At 46.4% G+C, this 2,429-nt stretch overlaps 1 protein-coding gene across 1 annotated transcript; it reads right to left on the bottom strand.

Moving 5' to 3' along the window:
* OR11G5 (olfactory receptor family 11 subfamily G member 5) lies at positions 1-939 on the bottom strand. Its single transcript, NM_001256439.1, is given in 1 exon segment — positions 1-939. A coding segment is annotated over 1 exon segment (939 nt).
* Positions 940-2,429: the final 1,490 nt, after the last annotated feature.

Here is a 2,429-nt window from a genome sequence, read left to right as displayed (position 1 = left end):
TTATTTGCTTTGACTAATTTTTGTGCTCATATGAATTTTTCTCAAGGCAGCTTTCATGTCTTTGTTCCGTAGACTGTAGATCAGTGGGTTTATAAGTGGGGTCACTGATGAGTAGAACAAGGTTACAATCTTCTGTATCCCAGATGGATTTCCAGAGGTTGGGCTGATGTACATTACCATGAGGGCTCCATAGAAAAGAGAGACCACAACCAAGTGGGAACCACAGGTGGAGAAGGCCTTACGTCGACCAGCTGCTGAGGGGACACGCAACACTGCTCTGAGAACCAGTGTGTACGAACCAAGGATGAAGAAGAAGGTGATGAAGATAATGAGAGAGCTCAATAGAGAACAGGAAAGCTCAATTCCAGGGGCAGGGATGCAGGACAGGGCCAGAAGAGGACCGGGGTCACAGACAAAGTGGTCAATGGCGTTGGGGCCACAGAAGGGGAGCTGTGTGATAAAATAGATAGGGATCGGATAGCAGAGGAAGGCTGTGACCCAGCACAGGGCCACCAGGTTCATGCAGAGGCGGTTGTTCATGATGATAGGATAATGGAGAGGCTGGCAGATGGCCAAGTACCGATCAAAAGCCATGAGGGGCAGTAAGAAAGTCTCAGTGGTGCCCATGGAGAAGAAGAAGTAGAACTGAAAGAAACAGGCTGTGAAAGAGATGGTTTTGGTCTCAGATAGGAAGTTCTGTAACATATTGGGAACGGTGGTGTTGATGTAACAGATCTCCAGGAACGAGAAGTTGGCCAGCAGAAGGTACATGGGGGTATGAAGTCTGGGATCCAGCTTCACTGCACAGACAATGGCCCCATTCCCCATCAGTGTCAGGATGTAGGACACAAAGAACAGCAGGAAGAGGAGGACCTGAACCTTTCTGGAGCACAGAAAACTCAGGAGTATGAATTCAGTCACTGTGCTGACTCCTGACATATTCACGGCTTCCTAAGGGGCAGAGAGGAAAAAGTGACAATGACAAACAAAGATGACCTTATTCTTTAATCCTCAGAAATATTTCCTTTTTGGAGATCCCTAACTCCCTCAGATTCTATTATTCCATTAAATAAATAGCTAAGCTGCTGAAGATTATAAACCTTGGGTAGGGCTTGGTGATCAGACTTTAGATATTTGTATTTTCTCATTTCTCTCTCTGAACCTTCTCGCATTAAAACGCAGGATGTTATGCAATAAGCAGCTTGGAGAAGGTTGATGGCAGTGCTCACAAATGTAAGTAGGTATGAACATCATGTATTCGTTTCTATAGATTAAGAGAGATAGACCCTTACTACTGGACAGAGTTTCAATTACTTAAATGTTTGGAATTAGAGACCCAGATGTTAGGCATCAGAAGAGGGAGAAAGGTGACAACACACGGAAACCTCTGCATTTCACCGTTATTCTGGATCAGTGTTGAATTGTAGGTGTCGGTGTCTAAAGTTATCTGACAACTGAGACAAAAATCATCAAACATACCATCCATTCTTCAGCATTCATCATGGTTTGTTAACTCGATAAAAATTGGAACCCCCAGACATCTACGTGATGGCTTTCATATCACTTCCATCTTCTACCTGTTGAATTCAAATGCTTCTGTAAAACCTTGGTCTAGGTTGAATCCCTACTTATAGGTTGAAAAACTGAGCAATGCAACTGGTATATTATTTAAGGATTTTTGAGGGTTTTGCCTGAAGTGTCACACAGTGTCCTGGAAAGGCCTCCATTCTTCTGGGTTAGGGATGGATGCAGATGCTCACAAATGTCAGATACTGCCCAGCAGAGGCCTCTGGGAACCGAGAGCAGTGTGGGAGCCATAACCCCTCCCTCTGACCAAGATCCCCCTCCTACTCCCTTGCCTAGTCTAGATGTGGAAGGTTGGCATTGCTTTGGGAAGTTGAAGGAGAATCTTCGCGAAAACTTCCTTCTCTGAGTAAGTCTTAAGTGTCGTGTGATTGCCACGGTGAGACAAGCAAAACAAAGCCTGTGAAGTTGCCTACGTTTCTGTTGTTAGTAGTTTGGTCTTAATTTATTAATTTATTTCAGAATCCCCTCCACAGTGAGGGACAGACCTGGTTCTGACCGGATGCAGCTCCTGGTTAAGAAGGACCAACTCTCCCTTCTTCCTCATCCCCATCTCTCGGTTCCCTGACAGCCAGGCCTCTCAGGTGGAAAGATGAATCTCCTTACATTCTTCAGGTGACATGAGGGGCTATTGTTTCCAGGATCACACAGGGGCGGCGGAGCTAGGAGGCCTACCTGAGGACTGTCCTACACTTGTACCTCCTCTGAACCCACCTCCCCGTAGGTCCGGCAGGTCTGACTTGTAATCCTCTGTTTCCAGGGCAGCAGAAGGCAGGCACGATGGAGAACATGGGCTCCTTGGCAGGCAGCAGCCCAGAGAGGGCGCCTTCATTGCTGGACACTTC

The sequence above is a fragment of the Canis lupus genome, chromosome 15 (assembly GCF_011100685.1).
Source record: "Canis lupus familiaris isolate Mischka breed German Shepherd chromosome 15, alternate assembly UU_Cfam_GSD_1.0, whole genome shotgun sequence".
Classification (NCBI taxonomy): Eukaryota; Metazoa; Chordata; class Mammalia; order Carnivora; family Canidae; genus Canis; species Canis lupus.
This window is presented reverse-complemented; position numbering and strand designations above follow the sequence as displayed.